General features: G+C 51.1%; 1 protein-coding gene across 1 annotated transcript in view; it reads left to right on the forward strand.

The window, feature by feature from the left end:
* Positions 1-11,834: 11,834 nt before the first annotated feature.
* SH3PXD2B (SH3 and PX domains 2B) overlaps positions 11,835-19,554 on the forward strand; it is a gene marked incomplete at both ends in the record, with an annotated part of 57,434 nt that continues 49,714 nt past the window's right edge. The window contains one exon of the mRNA XM_010153582.1: positions 11,835-11,915. Coding sequence (XP_010151884.1) covers positions 11,835-11,915 — 81 coding nt within the window. The remainder of the gene's footprint in view (positions 11,916-19,554) is intronic.

The raw sequence follows: 19,554 nt of genomic DNA on the forward strand, positions 1-19,554 counted from the left end.
TGCTGTCCCTGTGGAGTGTTCCCCTGCATCCCCTTCTGCGTGAGCTGCCCAGGGAGCACCATCCTGCCTGCTCCAGGGCATCTTCCAAACTCTTGTGGGTTTGGCTATTTTGTAAGGGGCTGGGTTCTTGTAGTATTATTATTATTTAAACTTTGGTGTGCTTCCAGGCATCTGTGGAGACCTTGTGGGCGAATCCTGGCAAGAACTGTAAAACAAAGACCAAAATGTTCTCCCCGCCCTGTTCGCCTTAGAGCGGGGTGACCCAGTGACACACTGCTCGTGGGGCGTTGGGGGGGTGAGGATGTGCTGTTGGCTCTGGCTGCAGTGTGCCATCGTCATTGGAGCCAGGCTCCCTGAGCCTCTGGGGAGATCAGGGGCTTCTCTGGGTCCCCCCGGCTGGTTTGTGGCAGTGAGCAGCAGTTGGAGAAAAGCAGAGGGATGGCCAGTTCTCGTGAGGATGGAGGGGAGGGTAAAGGGGGCTGTTATCCTCTCGTTGCCTCCAGGGATATGATGTGGCTGACACCGCCCAACTCCTTATCACCTCTTCCTCCTCTCCTGCCCTGCCTGCGGCTTTATCAGCCCTGGCTGACCCTTGCCTCAGTTGCAGATGTGCCCTCCTTCCTGCCGTGTCAATCCCAGACTTACTCATTGTAGCTGGGTTATGCATCCGATCTGGAGGAGCATGTACGTGAGGAGGTTTGCTGAGCTGTGTACGTGTCTGTTTGTCTTGGAACGGGACTCGGACGGGATCACCTGTGGCTGCTCCTCCGTTCTCCCTTCAGTCTTCTCTTGCTGGGCCTGGGGGCTCTGCACCTCTCGGGACCTGTGTCCCCATGGCTGCGACGTGCACCCCAAGTGCTGGACATGCAGTGTTTGGGCACTGTCCCTGCTCACCCTCTGTGAGCAGGGTGAGGTGGGTGGAGTTGGGCATAGCATTAGTAATCCCTGTGAGTCTGGAAAACTGGGACGGAGGTGTTCCTGAAGAGAGATGTATGGCAGGGCAGCTGGATGGGGGTACCAGAGCAGAAGCTCGTTCAGCTGTGGGAGAAGGTGGCTGCACGCAGCTCATGACATCCAGCTGTGCAGCCCGGCTGCCTGCTCCCTCCTCAACCGGCAGCTCGAGTCCTCAGCCTCTAACCTTCCCCTGTACTTGTCTTGGACCAGACCCCAGCATCGTGAGCCAGCGCAGCTTGCGGCGGGCTGAGCCCAGGGAGGGGCAGGCAGCTTGCAGGCAGCACCCTCCCCAGGGCAGCGCTGGAGTGAATGGGAGCGCTCGCCTTGTTCGGCGAATCGATAGGTATGAGGCAGAGTCACAAAGCCAGTTAATTATATGGAATCAAAACTTCTTGTCTTTTTTTTTTTTTTTTTAATTCCTTCTCCTGCAAAGTGAGGGAGAGGGGGGGCAACAAATCACGGCTGAGTCATCTTACTTTAGACAGTATCTGCTGGTACGCTGCAAATCCGAGTCAACCGCAAAGTGTATGTGTTTAAATCTTTGCTCTCTGGCTTCTCATTCCTGAGTGTACATGTGCTCTCCATCCCCTGGGGCAGCCCCTCGCTGTCCCCGGGGAGGCCGGAGGAGCATGCTGGCTTTTCCTGCCGTTGCCTCTGCGCTGGTCTGACCGGTGAGTGACCCGTACTGCTCAGGCTGCTCTCTGCATCAGCGAGAGGCTTTTCTTTGCTGGACAAAGGTGCAGTTGTGTTGGCTGTAGTGAGCCCACAGCAGAAAGTTGTGGATTCCAGTTTCCCAGAAAAGTGAGATCAAACCAGTGTTTCAAAGCCCTCATTGACTTTTGAAGGAAAGGCCAGCTCTGTTCAGGCTGCGTGGTTTGCCCATCACCTTGGTAAGAGTTGTGTTGCTTAGGACAAAAACTTGTGCTTTTTTGCAGCTCTGAATTGAATCAGGAGGCATGATATTCCCCCAAACTGAGGGGCTCAGGCTGGGTGAGGATGCTGCAACGTGCTGGGAGTGGTTTGGGTAGCCGGGTGCCAGCTTGAAAGTGGTCTGAGCTGGGTGCTGGGATTTAACTGGGAACTCCAGCACAGTCCCATGCCCTCGAACATGCGTGTGCCCGTGAATGGCACTGGCTCAAATCCCAGTGCAAGAAGCAGCGTGCTGCTGTCTCACCGATTCTCACAGCGTGTCTGATGGCCACGCTCCCCTGGAAGGATACACCAGGACAGCAGTGTGCCTGTCCCACCTCCTGTCTGTCTTTCTTACCCTGCTGATAGCCCGGTATCTGACCTGGGTGTGGGAGGAGTTGGGTGGGTATTCAAAGGAAGCCCAGGTGTGGATAGAGGCATTTGGGGAGCAGAGGAAAAGGGAATGGCCTCTTGATTGCTCTTCTCCTGGGTGAGGCATTAAACCCTTTGGTGGGTACCGCAGTAAGCAGCGCGAGCAAGGGTCAGGCTGTGTCGCAGGTAGTGGGGGGTGCTCTCCCCTTGCATGCTTTTCTCCTTGCAGTCAGTCTTGTGCTCCTGGAAGGCTCTTGCTGCTGTGGTGTTGTCATGGTGTGAGGCTGATACGTCTCCTCCCGTTCTCATCAAACCAACTCTGCTCACACATGTAGAAGGGTTGAGAGGGCAAGGATAACCGAGCTTCTTGCTCAGAGTGACAGGAGCCTTAAATTTGCTCTGCTGGCTGTGAAACCATGTCCCACTGTATTGCAGTGGCACCTCCTCCTGGCTGCCTAAGCTGCACAAGTGCTGCTTGTGTCTGTAAGGTTTTTCTCATGGGCAGTGCCTGGAAGGGGCAGTGAGAAATGATCCCTTTGCAAGTGTTCATTGCACTGCTCTGATCCTGTCGAGAGAGAACAACCGAGCTCAGGATCTCGGCAGCCCACCGTTCAAGTGAAGAAGGGGACTCCCGTCCTTCAGGCAGTGGTCACTGCGGGGTGACCTTCTGGCATTTCCCATACAATCTTACGTTAAGTGATTACAGCTCGTGCCCCTCTGGGATGCTGCTGGTGAGGGCTCCAGGGCTATCCTGCAAGTCTGAAAAGGCAAAGTCAAGAGTAAAGTTTAAAAATAATCATTCTGGGCGACAGAGTAGCAGACTGTCAGTTCTATGGTCTGGCCAAGTCTCAAATTCTGATACATGAATGTTTATTCAGAAAAGACCCAAAACAAAGTCAGAGTTGAAATGGACTAGATTTTCCTTTAAAGGACTTCACGTGGGATCTTTTTATAGTTTTGTGTTTGTTATTCTCTAGTAGAAGACTCTAAAATAAAGCTTTTCCCTACTAAATCCAGATTTTGGTGGTGGTTTTGCTCTGGGCAAGCTTCAGGACCTTCCGTTTCAATACAGCTGCGACTTGTGTGTTTTGTTCTATGTGTTAATAACCTTGTAATTGAATTGCGTCTTCATTTCTACCATCCCATCCACCAAGAACATTTCCATAGTTCATATAGTTTTTCAATGGTTGCTAAAGAGCACAAAGCAGAATTATATATATACATCCGACAGGAAAGAGAGCAGCATGCTGTTTGGTTGTGTTAGTTTATTGGAAATTCTGGACCTATGCTCTTGCAGGACTTCCTTTCCCAGCCTCTGTGCACACATGTCACTTTGAAAAAGGGAAATTTACAGAAAGTTTACAGCACACATTTATTTTGCAAGCTCGGTTCACAAGATTGCAGACTTTAAAGGAGGTGAATTGAACCACCTCATTTGTGGCAGCTGCCTTGCAAAGGTAATTAGCGGTGCGCATTGGAGTCAGGTGCCTAGATGGTAGCATCTATAGATATTTTAAAACAAGTTTGATGAAAACCCCATTCAGAAAGGAAATGTGTTATACTGTGATGTGGAATTTGTGACGTGATGGTAGGTGGCTTCTCTGCTCCTCTTCCTCTTGGTGAGGCCGTGTGTGGTTTCGTTTCTTCTCCAGCCCAACCCCATTGCCTGTCTGGAATTGATTATGGAGCATTCAGAGAAGAGTGCTTGAGTGGCAAGAGAGCTGCTGATCTACAGATTCAGTTGTTCTTCACTGCCTGAAGAATGTATAGAGCAGATGTCTTCAGAAGTGTGTGCCGTGGACCTTGGTGTCACTGTCCCCTGGTCCTGGCTTGCCCAGCTGGAGCCGAGCTCTGTGGGACCTGGTGCAGAATCACCATGTACAGCTGCGTTATTTCTGCTGTTGTGAATCATGCCGGTTGCTTGGCTTAAAAAGGATGTTGGGGGATGACTCCCCCCTCATGTCACGCTCTCTGACCATGCTTCTGGTATGGTGGGAATGTCCTGTGTGGGACCGAAGGAGCTGGGAGCATTTAGACGGATGGAGCCAGAGGTTAAAATGAGTAGTGTGAAATCCATCCAGGGACTGGTAACTAAACTAGGAGTGAGAGAGAGCAAGACCAGAATATATGAAGCAAAGCTGAACCCAGGAATCTGGAGTCTGTGCTGCAGCGAGGAGTTTCTGAGCATCAGTGGCCTCGAGAGGTTTGAGGGCTTTCTCGGCATCCTTAGTGGTGTTTGGCTGCTGTATCCTGTGGCTCTGCTGTATCTCATCCTGTTTCCTGTCAGCTGGCTGATACTCTCCTGCTCAAGGCAGGCCACGGCCGGTGTGTTTGGAGCCCGTAGCTGGTAGGAACTTGGACCCATCCTTGTGCCTGGCCATACTCTGCTGCACAGCATAGCAGAGCTGATCAGTCTTCCTTCCCCCTCACCTCTCAAGAAAATTGGGGCTTAAGGGAGCGCTGCTGGCTCTGTGGGTGCAAACCAGCACTCAAATGCAAACTCTGTTTCCCTTCCCTAATCATGTTACTTAAGGCTTTTGAAAACCTCGAATGTCTTAGTTCAATGGAAGGGCCAAATCCTACCTGGCATGAGGCCACTGAGGTGGATGCAGCAGTTCCAGCAGTGAACATCAGCACTGAGGCCATCCGTTGCCTCTGCCTGCTTGGAGGTCTGGTGACCTCGATCCCTCACAGCCTTGCTTTGGAGGGTATCGCTGCCTTACGGCTGTTTCACGTAGCAGTGGGAAATAGGAAACTAATCCATGTGTTTGACCTTCAGTGTGACTCAGAGCAAACAATCGGGTGTGTATGTTGTATAGATGAGGGGTGTGTTCTGCAGCTGAGCGGTGGGTTGTCCTTGGGGTCCTTGTGCTTGGCGTAACCCTGTGTGCACACACTTCAGCCCAGCAGCTGTGTGCTCAGGCAGCGCTGGGCCCTGGCGAGCTGTACAGCGGCAGAGTGGAAGGAGCTGTCGCGTGATGGGGTTTTAAGGAGGGTACAGTCAAAGGGACAAATCAGAGCGAAGGGCGGTGGATGCTTTGTGGTCCTGGGTACGTGGGCTGATTGGCTTGGGTTATTTGCCATGGTGGTGAGGATATGCCTGGCCTTGTGCTGCCTGCATCCCCATTACCCGCCTCTTCCCTGCAGCTCTGACTTGTTGCTTCTGCCTCTCTCTTCTGCTCAACCAGAGGGACCACAGCAGCAACTCCAATGCCTTGCAGTCACTGCCGGGATTGCTTTTCCGTGCCTTTCCCAGTGTTTTCTGAGCCAGCGCAACCCTTCTCCCAGCTCTCCCTGTCCACAGAGCATGAGTTGAGTGGGTGACAAGGTGTCTGGGGGCTGGCTGTCCATCTCCCACTTGGAGCATCGCTGTCCCACAGCACAAGAGCCCCCACGCTCCCCTCCCCAGCCATGCACGCCTGTGGCGGCAAAGGCTGATGGAGAGGGGCCAAGCACAGCAGCTCAACGCCAAGAACTTTCTTTGTTTCCAGCCACCTCCCTCCTTTTTTTTCTTTTCCTCTTACAATTTCTCACTCCCTTTTCTATATTAAACCCTGCTCTGGTCTGGCTCGATCCCTCAGCTGCTTCGGTTTCTGTGCCCCTTTGAATTTCTTGGCGCTTCTTTCTCATGGCAGCGGCCAAAGCCAGGGTGCGAGGCGCTCACATCGTGTTTTGGGGTGTGTGAGTAGAATAGAGAGACTGATGCTTTTTCCCTTCTACTGGCAAAAGATGCTTTAAATATGTGGAGTTTTCCACAGAGAGGTTTATTGTACATAGTCTCCCTGGACCCGAGACCACACAGGCTCAAACCCGTTGGAAACGGCTCTGCAGACAGCTCTGCCTCTGCTGGAGGCTGTAATGTCTAGCTTTGCCATAGGAGCTCTGCTGAACGGCTGGGAACCTACCCTGATGCGTGTTGGTGGTAGGTGGGCAGAGCCGCATGTCCCTGCAGCCCCACGGAGTTGTCTTTCCAAGTGACTGGGGCATTGCTTTCCATCCTCCACATCCCTCTGGTGTGGCTGGCGTGGAAACGGGAGGGTCTTGGTGTGTGGGACCTCTGGGCAAAGGGATGCTTTGGGGCAGGGAAAGCTCAGGGATTGCTGCAGAGCCACCCAGGGTGGGCTGCGGATGGGTTGCAGGGCTGCGTCTGTGTCAGCAGTATGGCTGCGCTGCTTTTGGGCTTGAGCTGGCATAGCTGGATGGTGCTGAGCTCAGGGTGGATTTGACTCGTTCAGCAACATGCTGGGTGCCAGGCAGAGAGCTTGCGGGGTGGCCTGTAGCTGCCCTCCCCCCCAGAGCTTTACTTGGGGGCTTTATGTGTGCCCCACAGCCAGGACACTTTGCAAGCTTCCTTGGAAAACTTGGGAAAACTCCTGTGAGAGGAGAGAGGCTGAAAACTGTAGTCTAGGTTTTCCTGCAACTTCAGTCTGCCTTTTTTTCCTACTCAAATTTAAGCAGTCCAGGCTGCTTCCCAGGCTGAGTTTTGTGCATGTCTGTAGTGTGTTTATGCAAGGAGTCCAGGAGCGATTCTTCCAGGTCACACGGCCTCATGTTTCAAGAATGGGAAATGGTTTCTGTTGGGTTTTTTTTTTTTTCCTTTAGTATCCGTTCCTAATTCCATTGCCTCAAGTCAGCCGCTTGAATCATGTATGGGACAACGTGCTTCTTGGGGAAGGTGCAAGGCTGAGGGCTTATGAAGGACTCCAGAGCCTTCGGTCCCTTTGAGCGGTGGAAGTCACCAGGAGCCGTTGCTGCACCTTCCTAAGTCCTGGAAAAATACTTGTGGGGTGTGACAGCTCCCAGGGCTTATGCTTGCTACCATGTTTCTTCACGAGGAAAAAAATGAAGTAAAATTAAATGTCTGGCAGCCTTTTCGGATTAGAGATAACTTGCACTGGCTCCTCATCCCCTCTGTTCCCATGCTCCATTGCCTGCCACTGGCAGCTCTGGATGCACATCTGAGCTGGCTCCCTCAGCCCCCTGCTCGTGGGTCATGCCCTCGCGCTGCCTGGGGTGCTGTGCTGCCCGGAGGGATGTCCTGGGTCTCCCTCCGGCGTTCACCCGCCGCAGGCTGCCTGCGTGTGTCCCTCGGGGCTGCCATGCCAGCTGACTGGCAGCTCTCGCTGACAGCTCTGTTATGGTTGGCCAGGTGCCGTTTGCATTTCTTTTAGCAACCTGTCATTTTTTGACAGTTCCCTTAGGAAGGTTTTCAGTCCCACTTTCTACTGGCCTGTTCTCCCTCTGAGCTGCTTTTCCAGGGATGCTGAGGAGAGCAGCTGCAGGGATGCTGCAGGCACTGGGCTACAAGATCTCCGGGGCCTTTTTTTCTGCCTTTATCTTTCTGTTTGGGGCACTCACTTTGAGATGCGACCAAGGAGAATCCTGGGCGATGGAGATCCTGATGGTAAACTTCTCAAGTGGTAACTTTTAAGTAGTTAGTATGTGGCCAATTACTTGTAATCTAGGAAGTCAGAGGAACCAGGGAGTCTGGGAGCCACCTGTGGTGTCTGTTGCAGGTCAGCCTTCTGCATCTGCAGGTTTCCATTTCCAGGGAAGGATCTTGCTTCTGCCCCCCAAGGGGTGGGAGCACAGGGAGTGTTTGGTGCTAATGTGAAGTGCTCCTCTCCCCTGGCATTGAACAAGATTCAACCGCACCTCCCAAACTGTCCCAGGCCCGAGAGCAGGTCTTGTTTCCTTGCTTTGGTCTTTGCTGAGGCTGTCGAGGGCAGGGGAGCTGGTGCCTGGGAGAGGAGTGGCGGGAGCTGAGGGTGCATGCATGGGGCTTTCTTTATCCTGAAAGCTGGATTTTGAGTGTATTTGAGTGACCCTGAAAGCTCTTCTCGCCTTGCCATGACAAATGCTGTGAGCTGTGTCTGAAGGATTTCAGAAGCACGGGCATGAATTTTGGCTATGCTCCCCTGACCCGTGACTGAAGCGAAGCAACGGAGGGTTCAGCCACGGTGATTTCTGCCTCTTCCAAGGCTCAGCTTGGCCCGTTGCCTTCGGGCATCAGACCTTTCTGTGGGGTTTGACCTGACACGTGTGCAGCAAGTAGGCTGGAGCCAACGCAGGCTGGAGCAGGGCCGAGGGATGGAGGCTCTCAGGTTGGGAGTGGGGCAGGGTAAGGCATCCTTTCCGGAGGGAGGGGTGCTGCTGGTTCCCAGGTTTCACCGAGTCAGCGAGTTCCCTCCATGGTGCAGACCCTGCTGCTGGCGTGGGAAGGGCTGTAAATATTTAGACAGCTCTGCCTGTTGGTTTTGGCCATGGGCCCAGCCCACGTGATGGGGTTGCAGAGCCCCTACCCTCCTGGATCTGGCCACCCGCTGCCTCCCTGACATCTGCTCGGCTCTCCCCACCCCTGAAGGAATGGCAGAGTGGGATCTGAGGAGCAGCAGTTCCCCTGTTCCCAGTGGTGCTTCCCATGGGTGCACCTCCCTGAGGCATGCCAGCTGCAACTCCAGGAGATTCCCCTGCTCTTTCCATGGAAAAGGCCTGCTGGTGGTTTCTCTGTGTTGTTTCTCTGAAGAACCGTAGAAATTGGAGCTGGAGAAGACCCATGAAATAACTGTTTCCACATGCCCTCACCCACACAGCTGGGCTGGGAAAAAGCCTGTCCTTGGAGCTGCCTCTGCAGGACTGAGGGTCGTGGGAGCGGGTGATGGGGTGACTCCTACCAGGACAAAATGGGGTTTGTTTGAGCTGCTTCATGGTGGCTGCTCCTGGCAGGACATGGTGCAGTGCCAGGCCAGGAGGGGAAACTTCAGACCAAGTGCACTGTTTTCAAAACTGTCGTGATGGTTGGAAGTGTCTTCCAAAAGCACCTGAGAAAGGGATGGGTGGGTGTCTGTGGGAGCTTGGTGCCTCCTCATCTCCAGTCCCTGTGGAAACCATCACTGAACGTGACTGCACCGTTCATCCCTTTCAAGATTTGCACTTTCATTGTTAGTTGAGGAGAGCACCTGAGTTACGCTTTTTGATGTCGTCTTTTATCCCTAGGGCAGCAAGGACTGGATTAAGTATTGGCAGAGACCAATGTGATCGTTTTGGCCAACAGAATACCTCAGTGGGATGGGGCCGTCCGGGTGAAGGACAAGGGATATTCACAAGGAGAGAGGAAGCCAGCTTTACTGAGACAGTGGTTTTATAGATATTGAGGAGCTCTGTTCCTGTGGGCTTCCCCATCTTTTCTGCTGTCCACAAGTAGGTTAGGAGATACCCTCTGAGACCTTTCTGCTATTCAAATGGGATGTGCAAGAAACTGTTATCCTGACTCCAGGGAGATCTGTATTTCAGCAAAATAGGAGTGAGCTCATCGGCTGGGAGAAATGCTCCTTCCCTCAATTGCAAAGGGTATAACGAAGCGTGGTGTGCCCTCAGATCTCATGGCTTTATTACCCTTAAAAGCTTTGAATTCATTTTGGCTTGAGCAAATCCACATCCTGATTAAAATCCCAGTCTAATAAGCTGTTGACTCCAAATAAAGGCAGGATAGGAATAAACAATGAAGAAAAGTTGGCTCTTCCCCCTGCCCCAGTGGAAGGCTTTCTCCAGGCAGGTAGCCAGCAGTGATATAACCCCGTAAAGTGCTGTAGACTGGTAAGAAAGCTAGGATATCAGCTGAGCTTCCAACCAAAATGAGCTCATGCTGGCCTGCTGGCAAGTCCTGGGGTGAGGGTAAAGGCAGCTTGGATGCTTCCTTAGCATCAAGTTAACACTTAATTTGCTGATGGTCTGGTGGCGACTGTATGGACGCTATTGGATACTTTGGAGGCCACGTCATGCAACTTTACCAGTTTTCATTGCAAACTGTGGTCAGCCAAGCTGTCCCTGCCCCGTTGAGGTCTAGAAGCATATTCTTGAATGGGTATTGTGCCTGACGCAATGCAGAGTACTAGTGATAAGTAAGCATGGTGTCTAGGCCCCCCTTGTAGCAAATCACAGTCCATCCAGGTCTCCACAGCCACTACAGATGGTGTCTTGCAGGAGCCTGCTGTCTTCCTTGTGTTAATATGCAGAGAGCGCAGGTCCTTCGGCTCAAAATTGGAATTTGTGAATGAAAGGAGAGGACTGTGGTTAGCTGAATAAGGCGTGTGAGGCAGTGCCGAGCGATTCGGATTTTGTCTGGGAGGGGGTGGTGGTGCCTCTGATGCCCAGCCAGCTCCCTGCAAGTCAGCAAAGCAGTCGCAGCTGTGTTTGGGCTGATCATCTGGTTTAAGAAAAATAGTCATTGAATTGCTGAGTTGAAAGTACTGAAGTTCTTTATTTTAGCAGTAAGAACTTGCTTCATCTGGCTGCCTCTTTTCCCATCTTAATTTGGAAGTGATTCTGCTGGGAAGAGTTTGTGGCTCCTGGGGAGTCTCCTCACCTTGGCAGGTCGTGCTACGTCAGCCCTCTGAGCAGCGAGTGACCTTTCGATTGGATTTTTTAGTACAGCATCCGAGTAGGTGTGATGAGCTCAAATTGTTTAGTGTTGTTCTATCCGTTTGAGTCTCCTGGTGTTTGAGTTTCGATATCAGGCTGGGATGTTGGTCACATTCCAGCATCTGGAAAAACGTGTGTCTCTTTGAGAAACCTCGTGAAACTCTTCAGGGATTCTGTTTTAAATACCAAAACATCAGTATCCTAAGAGCCTTCATGCCTTTATGTTAAGGAGTTGCAGCAGGTCTGTTCTCCTGAGTTTCTGAATGTTTTGTTCCTGCTTCAGTGAATCAATATTTTAATTTATGGTGGAAATAAGCCTAACATGAGAGTTAGAATTAAAAATGAACATGCCTTTGTCCTGCTTAGTCAATCTGTTATCACTTACTGAAGGTTGAGGTTTGCATCACTTGAGTGTTACGCTGGCATCTAGTCAAGGGTCATCTTTGGTTTCTGTGAGCAACAAGCAAGGACATTAGAAAAATAATTGCCCAATTCTGTTATTTCCTTGTTGTCTTTCACAGAAGAACAGAAAAACTGGGTTGGGTGTGTGTGTGTTTTTTTGTTTTGGGGTTGGTGGTTTGGGTTTTTTTGCCTTCATCACCAGAAAGAGCCTGGTCATATGGTCTGTGAATAACCTGCAATTACTAGGATTGATTGTGTAGCATTTTAAGGAATAGAGAGAGTAATTTGCACCTCAGCAAGTTTAAATAGACAGAACCTCAGAGCTGCTTACGACAGAACAGACGGAGTTTCGAACCTTGTGGGTTTGAGTTGCTGCAAGCCCCAGCTCCTGGACCCAGGCTGGCAGTGGTGGCCCAGGGATGGCCAAGGCCGAGTTATTAACTCGGGATGGGTCTGTGTCTGGGGAGACTTTTAACTGTGGCTTTTACATGGAAGTGCCCTTTCATATTTGACGTACGCACCTATTTAGGGATAGGGGGCTGTATTAGTTCACAACTATCAATAAGCATGGAGTAGGCAGTTAAGTTGCATCAGTAGGGCTTAATTATGTAATCTTACTCATTTTCTAGCATTGCTGCAATGACTTTAAGAGGACCTGTGAACTTCCCTGGCTGACGCCCAGCCGTGGGGACTGCGTTGGAAGCTTTAGCAGCGTTCGTGTTGTGTTGCGGGTCGTTGGGTCGCTCCTCTCTGATCTCTCTCTCTGTTCCCTACAGGTGTACATTATCAAAGTCACCTGGTCCAATGGGTCCACGGAAGTCATATACCGACGGTACAGCAAGTTCTTTGACCTGCAGGTAAGTGTTTTGCCAGAGCTTGGGGTTTTGACTTCGGAGGGTCAGAAGCTGTGGTCAGTTGAGAAGAGTGGCTTCTGTCTTACGCTAAGCATGCTTTTTGTAATCTACCAGAAAACGGTTTGATCTGGGGAAGCTTAAAAGCAATTTTGGACATCCTTGGAAAAAGCAAGAAAAAGACAATCTCAAAAGCCTGGACTCTTGGCTCCAGAGTCTCCTGGGGCTTTTGCATGTCGCAGCTTTGCTGTTGCTCCCTGGACCGAATGCACGCAGGGCTGCATAGGTGTGTTTGAATTCCTCCAGCAGAAATCTGTGCGAGTGGCGGGGTTTTGTTGGGTTGGATTGTTTGCTCTGAGGGGGGATTTTGTTGAAGTTAGGCCCGAATTCCGTTCCAGCAGAACTAACACTGTGCCTTTCCTGGCTGCTATCACAGCAAAACAGGGTTGCTGCTGAAAAGCGCTGATTCCCGGGGTCTGTGTCCTGCTGGCTGGCATTTTGGGGAGCAGGCGCTGGGGAAGTGCCTGATGCAGTGCATTGCCAGCCCGGAGGGCAGCTGCCAGCAGCTGCTTTAGCAATTACCTCCTGGTGCAGGGGGGAGCCGGGAAGAAAATGGAGCTGGGAGAGAGGGAGGAGGCTGGAAAGGCAATTGGGACAGGCCGTGTTGCAGAAAGCTGAAGCCGGTATTCTGAGCGAGCAGGCAAAGGGTGTTTTCCACCCCCTCCTTGGTGGAGATGAGCCAAGGGGTCTGGCTGAGCTTTATGAGCCAAAACACAAACTGAGCTGTTGGAATAGGCGCTTTGCAGATGAGAAAGGAAAATGCATGAAGTGATCCATGGACGAGCAGCAGCTGCCAGAAAAGTCACTGGCACATCCCTCCTGGGCTGTGTGTATGACTGGGAGAAGGAGCTGGGCACGCTCTGCCTCCAGCGACCCGCTCGTGTGAAGGTGAATGTCGCGATGTGCTTTATCTGAAAGGGTGCTGTGGTTGCCCAGGAATGAGCATGCCTTTCCTGAAGTTGTTGCATCCAGACACAAATATGCTGCTAAAATTACAGTGCATCTGGACCTGCCTAGCAAAGCAAACCCAGTGGGAACCCAGATGGCTGTCCCAGGTCCAGCTGGTCAGCTGGCTGCAGGTCAGCCTGCGAAGCCTGGGATTGTGCGAGATGGCTGCTCACATCGATGGTGCCCTGTCCCTTGCCCAACAAGGCACCTTCTGCAGAGCTGTGGACGTGTCCAGGAGGGTGACCATGTTGAGCAAGCTTTGGTTGGATAGGAAGAGCCTGGCTTCAGCAAGCCCCTGAGTGTCCTTCCCCTGCCCTGTGCTGCTGTCCCGCAGAATCGTGCCAGGCCGAGGTGAGATGGCATGGGTGGTTGCTGGTGCAGGCAGGGGTTAAGCTGTGTGCAGCTGCTTGTGTAACCAAGGAAATACTAAAGTCAATAAACAGGGAACAGCTGTTGGGCAGCAGCCAGGGCTGGAAGGAAATGGAGCTCTGTGCTTCCTTCTCACAGCATCTCATCTTCACTGGTGCTCCAAGGTGGTGGCCAAGATCACGGCATCATTTGCTGCAAGTGGGGCAGAGTCTCTTGCGGTTTGTATGTGACAAACCAGTGCCTCCAGCTGTGCTGTTTCCCTGGGCTGCCTTGTTCCTAAAAGGGAAATAGTGGCCGTCCTTCCTGTCTTCCTCCCCTTCCATCTTGGCTGGAGCTCTGCATGCTCCTAGGTGGTAAGCATCATCACTGGAGGTTGTCCGAAGCCAGAGACTCAAAGTGGCTCTGCAAAACACCCTGGAGCACCTTTAGACACAGAAGTGCTTTACGTATATATCCCATGGTGCAGACGGGAAAGTTTGAAGCAAACATCTCCCCCCTTCCCTGTTCCCCACAGCTTTTTCTTAAAAAAAAACAAAAAAAACCAAAAAACAACCAACAAAAAAAACCCCAAACCCAGAAACCTAACCATTCCTTTTTGGCTCTGTTGAAAGAATGAATGAAACTGTGGTTTTTCCCTTCCTTCTCTCTTATCGCACATGCTTCCTGGTGTCCTTATTTTAAACTCGCGGTGCGGTACGGTGGAAATCGGATTGAAAGGCGAGGAGTGAAACAGATCCTCTTAGCACAGTGGAAAAAAATGCTCTAGGTAGGTTTGGTAGCACTGACTGTTGCCATTGATGGAGGCCTTTTTATATGACTGTTGTATGATTCTATGCCAATTTTAGCTCTTTAGGCAGAAATTTTCCATGCTGGAAATTACTCATGCCTTTGGTTATGCAAAAAAAAAAAAAACCAAAACCAAACCCCAACACCCAAACAAACAAAAAAAACCCCATTACCAAAAAAAAAACCAACGTACAAAATAACTGATTGGCCAAAATGGTTCATCTCCTTCTGAAAACATAGTAAGAGGGAAAAATATTTTTCCTGAGTCCAGTTCCGATGATCTTTTGATACATTGGAAACTTGAGTTGCAGGTGATCCCCGTGTCAAGAATCTGTTGTTTGTGTTATCCAGTGAAAATCTGTCCAAATTTATTCATACTTACAGCCTTGAGCAATCACAGTACAAGCATGTTTGGGTAGAGATATTTGTTATTTTAATACCTATGTTCCCAGCGATTCTGGCTGCACTTTCCATGCTCTTGCCAGAAGCTGAGTAGGGTTTTGTTTTTTCAATAGCAGGTCTGGCCGTGTTCTGGTGAAGGTTGGTGCACCCTCTTTTGCTGTCAGTGGCCCTCCTGCTAAGCCCAGGCAGGAGGACAAGGAAACCATCGGATCCAAGTAGGAGGGAGAAGAACTTCTCTGGGCCAGGAGTTGAGGGTTGGTGGGGACCAGGGAGGGTGCTGATGTGATGCTGCTGTTCAGAGCAGACCAGGCACAGTCGTGTGAGTGGTCGGGGAGTTTCTCCTGATATTCCCTGTGGGTCTGCAGCTGAATTGCTTGTCACCTTCCATTGTGGCCAAACAATTATTTTAGGAGTAGGGCCAAGTAAAACACATGCACGCTTACTACTGACAGCCTCACTGGCTAGCCTGCTCCCACTGCAACCAGAGGGCAAAGTGTCCTTCCCTCCCCAGCCAGGCAGGACTGACACTCAAAACACAAATTGCCAACTCAGCTGGAACAGGAGTACTCCCAGTGCTGGTCTCTGTCCCTGTCTGGATGCAGAGATGTGAGGCCAGCTGCGTTCCCTGTGCTGGAATGGTGAATGTCGAAAGCCGCCTTGCTGGTCGCTGTAATGCCATAGGCTGTGCCATTGTCAGCTGGGAGCGTTCCAGGTTTTGTCTGAATACTGGGAGCTTCCAGAGTTTTTCCCTTCAGCTGTCATTGATACTACAGGACTAGCCCTTGTCTGCAAAAGTCCTGGTTTACAGCTCATGGTTGTAGCAGCCTTTCCAAGCACCACCCGCCTTTTCTCTTCCAAGGGTGGCAGGACCTCCTCTTTCTGCCTAATTACCCATTTTCATTCCTTTGACCACACCACGGGCTGGTCATGCAGGAGATTGTCACGTCCTCTCAAAGGGCCAGTGACCAACACTCGTTCCACAGTTCAGTTCGTGTGTTGCAGCACAAGGCACAGGCTGCTTCCTCCTGGTCCAGCTTTCTGCGCAGATGAAGTGGTGGCCCTCATCCCTTGGGGTGCACGCAGGTCATCACAGGAAGGCTCGGCATACCATGCCAGGTGGTGAAATTGGGAAGGGAATGCTTAACCTGAGGAATACCTCCACTTTTTATACACTGCTCATTGCAGGAAGAAATCTTCAGCAACCCAGGCAGTGTTCAGGACCTTCTTTGCTGTGTAGATTCTCTGTGCTGGGGTTCCTACTGCTTCTCCTTGCTTTGTCCATAAACATTTTCCATCACGCAGCAGTTTACATAAGAGCAACTTTTTAGTTATTAAAACCCAAGCACTACATGAAATAGTAATTCTAAAGTTTGAAACCTCGGGTAACTATGATTTGTAGTAAATTTGTAATTCCAAATACTAAACTGAGTTCTGCATGAATCTGTTGGCTGGAAGAATAATTTTCTTTCAATAGGACTGAGGCTCTTTTGTAACACTCAGTATGCCAGATGTGAGCTATTGGGAGCAGATGGATGCTGTTCCTAAGAAATAAAGACAGTAAGATTGATGCTTGCAAGGATGCCAGTTGTATTCTGGACACTAACTGGGGCTGGCAGGTACACGGGGAAATGTTAGCTGGCATGGAAGCTGGTAATCAGATATGTGAGCAGCTCTCTCCCGTGGGCAGAGATAGAGGATCAGGGTCTTGCATGCCTGCGAGACGCCTCCAGCCCAGCCGGTGGGGAAAGAGCCGTGCTGTGACTGCAGGGCTCCACTGGATCCAGTTGGATGCATTGCCCAGAAGGAGTTTTAACATGTCTTTTGGAAGGATCCTCTTGAAACTGTTGACTGTAAGGAGTTACACTGTTGGTTAGAGAACAGATACTGGCTTGTATTTTGTGTTTTTTATGGAAACCCCAAAAAAGAAACATTTTTTCCCCACTCTGTAATTATGAGCTCATCAGCTGTGGTAGTAGTCATTTCAAGCCTTCATGTGACCAAGAGCCACTGCTGTCTCACTATGCTCCTAAAACATCCTTACACCCAAACCCAACCCTTTTACACCTTCCCTGCTGTTCCAGACCCCTGTGTTTTCCCCGAGCAGGAGCCCCACTCATGTCCTTGGCCGTCTCTGCCCTTTGGTTGTAGCCTCCCTTTCCTCAACCAGGGGTATGTGCCTGACTCTTCAGTCCTGCCTTGTTTTGTGTCCTGGAGAGCAAGGCTTCTGTCTCCACTGTTGTGAGCTGCCTGAGAGCTGTGATGGAAACAGGTCTCAAATCCTCTCCTGGAGCAGGCTCTGCCATTCACACCATATCCTGCCTTCTCCCCACCCAAGCAGTAGCTTCTCCTCTGTCAGGCAGCTGCAAGCCCTTAAAAATCAAATTGCCCCTCAGGGTTGCCCTGTCTGGGGACAGATTATCCCAGGGGTTTTCCCCTTGCAGTCAGAAACCTTTCCTTCATTCCTTGTCCCAGGTGAAGGCTGTAGGAGGAGAGGGTGGATGCTGTGTGGCTGCTGCACTGCATGGTTTACTCTTGAGCCAAGAGATGGAGATGTGATGTAGGCTGGAGTAAGCATGCTTGCTGCACGATTCACAGGCAGCAAAATTGAGAATTTTAAGCAATCTTAAAAATTACTCTGGCTCTCTCACTCCCTCCTTTCTGCATGTGCACTGAGTGTGTTTCCTAGTCTTCTTGTTTGTCCATATGTTTAACAAATCCTTCAGGTTCTTAGCTGGAAACTTTCAGCTTTGACCCACCTGGAGCTATGTCATCTTGGAGAGAGTCCTGCAGCCCTCAGGCCAACAGCTTTGTGTGTAATACCAAAAAAAAAAAAGGCTGTTGAAATGGTGCCTACTTTTATGAGAAAATTGGCAAAAGGCAATGGTCTGTGCATGTTGCCTCGACGTGGAAGACAGATTAGCCCTTCTGGAGGGGGTTCTTCACCTGCTGTGCATGTGCAGCTGCCAGGCAAAGATGGAGAGGGGGAAAAGTCAGTATCTTAGTAATTCAGGCTGTTTTTTAATAAAACACTATGTTAAAATAGGCTCAGAAGACACTAGCTGGCACATACAGGAGAATTGTGTTCATCAGCCTGTTTCTGGCAGTTGGACTCTAGAAAAATAAAAATGAGCCTCATGCATTGCTCCCAGTATTGTGAGCCCCGTGCTCATCTTCCTCTGCCTGCACTCCGCCACTCTGTGAGCTGGGCTCCTGGCAGGATGTGCGGTTCACAAAGGTGAAGTGTTATCTTAATTCTCCAGATGTGGAAAGCAAGGGGCAGGCGTGCCAAGTACTATGTCCCAAACAGCACAGGGGTCCTTCAGGTGGGAACACAAGCCGAGACACCGCTTGGATTTCACCCTTTTCTGGGTCGCGCCAGGTGCTGGCAGCCTCTTTGATGAAAAAGCCCTAAGGCAGCTTGGCCATGCTGCAGCTGTGGGGGATGGATGTCTTTTTACGTCCAGGGATTGTAAAAACAGGGCTCTTTCGATAGCTATTTCGTAACAGGAATCTTATTTCAACACTTTGGGGATTTCTTCTTTCTCCAGGGTTTGAGTTCAGCAGAATTCTGTGCAGTTGCGTGTGCAGTGTACTTCGTGGTTTCACCCTGCCACGAAAATAAATCACCAGGCTCTCGCTCTTAGATGGATCATGAAAGACAGGCCCTTGCGTGACCAAGGACAAGAAAAAACCCACAGCTTCCTACAGCGAGGTCCCTGCTACAAAGCACCAGTGCCTATTCCTTCCTCCATGCCCAGGCTGCACGAGGGCTGTGAGCTCAAGCACCATATGCAGGACTATAGAAAACAGTGAATTACCGTAATCAAGCTCGAGAGAAGAAACACTTTCCATTAAACAAGAGCTACCTCTGTCTCTGTAGAAGAAACAGCTGATGTTTTTCCAGCAGTGCACCAAAGATCTTCATCGTTCTCCTCCTCTCTCCCTCCACAAAGAGCACACACAGCCCAATACACTTCAGCCTAGTTAAAAGTTGGCTCCTTAATTTTTTCTCTCTCCAAATGTCTCCCATTTATAGCTTTCCAGCATTTGGCAGCCGGGAGCCAGCACATTCCCGTGCGTGCCAGCGCCAAGGCAGGTCAGTGGAGTTATAATTGGCTCTAGCTGGCACCCTGACTAGCTGCTGCGTTCAGTGCCTGGCAGCCGAGCGGGGCTGTGAGCTGCTGAAAGCCGTACCTGCCTCTGGGAAATGCCAGCCCGTGCTCCCCAGGAGTCGGTGTTGGATGAAGTTTCCCAGAGCCAGCATACACCTGGGGTGAGCGCGGCGGCACGTGTCTGCGGTGGAAATTGTGGTTCATTCTCGTAGCTAAAGCCTTTCTCGAGCAGCTGCTTGTGGCAGTGCTGTGTGATTTTTGGTTTGTTCCAAGCTCATGGCCAGCGTTTGCCCTTTCCCTTTGCTCCGAGCGTGCAGTTCTGCAGCGTCCCTGCACCTCACCAGGTTTCTGCAATCCCCCCTTTACTGCCAGTGCAATTTTGCTTCTTGCTGGTTTGCTGTGAGCCCTCAGGGCTCCCGCTCATCTCCTGGCTCTCACCTCCCCCTGCACCCATCAGAGGCTCCCTTCCTGTTCCCAGACTCATCGCTTGGTGATGCCATAGTGGCCCCAGCTCCTGAGCCCGTGCTCTGTTCATTCATCCACGTTGGCATCCCCTGGTTGCCTCCTCTCTGGAAACCTGGCAGAGCAGCTGGAGGAGATGGCGTTTGCAGCTTTTGCTTTCCAGCCCTGGGGGAGTCACGTCCCACACAAAGGATCACTTGGTGGGTGCGAGATGGAGGGGATCCTGTGCTGTGTGTAACCCATGGAGGTGGGAGGCAGAAAGATGGGGTGGTTAAAGCAGTTTTGACACCTCGGGGGCAGAGCTAAGATCTCTCGATGACAATCTGGTCTGGGTTTATTTGGTGAGGCTTTTGGTAATGCCATGATTAAAAGTTGTCCTGTAACATGAGGCGAGGGGTTACACCCCTCTCCCTGGCTCAGGGCTGAGCTAATGCCCTTCCATTTCCCAGCTACTTAATGAAAAAGCCCTGGAAATTCAGTTGCCCTATTCCTGGGAGGGCTGAGCA

This window comes from Eurypyga helias, unplaced genomic scaffold, assembly GCF_000690775.1.
Source record: "Eurypyga helias isolate BGI_N326 unplaced genomic scaffold, ASM69077v1 scaffold16776, whole genome shotgun sequence".
NCBI classification, from domain to species: domain Eukaryota; kingdom Metazoa; phylum Chordata; class Aves; order Eurypygiformes; family Eurypygidae; genus Eurypyga; species Eurypyga helias.